Below are 1,405 nucleotides of genomic sequence, written 5' to 3' on the forward strand. Positions count from 1 at the left end.
ATTTTTCAACAAAGTAAAACTTGTCTTTAGAAAACAACGAAATTATTATACAAACGATTTTAAATATGGCAAAGTTGATAGTATATATTGCTTTTATCATTTATTGCCAAGCTGCCAATCAAAATCAAGCACAGAACAGAGGAAAAAGAGACATACAACTTATGCAAGCAGGAGTAGGTATGCACCACACATTCTTTTTTATCGTTCTAATTTTGTTTGTCAAAAAAAAAAAAAATACAAATCTGCTATATATATATTGCATTCTGCTTCATTCCAGCAATTTTATTTGGGATTTCTCATAAAACAGCATTTGTGGCAGAAATAATTTCAATGGTGACTGCATTAGTTTGAATACCATTAACTTTAATTTTTATAGTAGAGGCAATGAGAGTTACTTTATTACTTTACTACTTTTGAAGGAGAAATTCTGAGAAAGTTGAAAACGCAATTTCTTATTGTTATGGATTGATAAGTTTAGGCGATAATAATAACCATTCCAAATCTCAAAGATCTCTCCTTGTTCAATAACTGTTATCAAACTAGTCATGGCATTAATTTCAGCTGCGGAGGTTGTCACAGATTATAAAGCTGATAAGTTATGGGAAGATGGTCGATTAATAGTAGCACCAAAAGTAGAAGAATGTATGTTCATTTCTCACAAAACTAACTTATTAGTATTATCTGGAGAATTTTTATTTTATAATTCTTTAGGTTTCATTCGTTGGCTTCTTTCTGTTGGGAGAAAATAAATTTGCATAATTATTTCTACACAATGATTGCAGCAATATTGATGAATTGTGGCACAGTGGAAGTTGAACGATTATCTATTTTGGAGGATAAATCGTTTCTATTTGTGGGGAACTCTTTTGACTTGATAAAGTGAAGTCAAGAGAGCTGTAGATGTACAAGTGATAAAGATTGATGAACACAGCTCATTGATTTGAATAACCAAAGGCATAGCTGCAGAGAATGCAAAATTGCGATACCAAAATAATATCAAATTAGAAATGTGATTCATCAATTTGTTAGGTTCTGTAAATATTTTTGCCGATTTTCTACGATAAAATATTACCAAATTTATCCGTAACATTCAAAAAATTCGGATCCATTTGAAAAGAAATCACTTCTTATCTTTAGGTACAATTGCTCTTCCAAATTTCCGCTTTTATTCTTCGATCTGTTGCTTATAGATTAAAGATCTTTTAACCAATGGATTCAGAATTTAAATGACAAGAAGACAATATAATGCATATTTGAAAGTTCAAATCTATTATTACTGAAGGGTAACACAAGAAATCGCTCGGCCGTGAGTCAACGCAATCGTAAGTAGTGAACTATGGAAGAGCACCAGCCCATTAAAGCTAACCCCTTGTTACCCAAGGGTTTTATGTATTAAGTAGGAGTG

At 31.5% G+C, this 1,405-nt stretch overlaps 1 protein-coding gene across 1 annotated transcript; it reads left to right on the forward strand.

Annotated features, from left to right (window-relative positions):
- Positions 1 to 545: 545 nt before the first annotated feature.
- Positions 546 to 883, forward strand: LOAG_19155 (hypothetical protein; the record flags this gene model as incomplete). The annotated part of the gene is made up of 2 exons (XM_020451809.1): positions 546 to 642; positions 783 to 883. 2 exons carry the CDS (start codon positions 546 to 548, stop codon positions 881 to 883), a joined length of 198 nt encoding a protein of 65 aa, XP_020304385.1.
- Positions 884 to 1,405: the final 522 nt, after the last annotated feature.

The sequence above is a fragment of the Loa loa genome, assembly GCF_000183805.2.
Source record: "Loa loa unplaced genomic scaffold supercont3.2291, whole genome shotgun sequence".
Taxonomy (NCBI): domain Eukaryota; kingdom Metazoa; phylum Nematoda; class Chromadorea; order Rhabditida; family Onchocercidae; genus Loa; species Loa loa.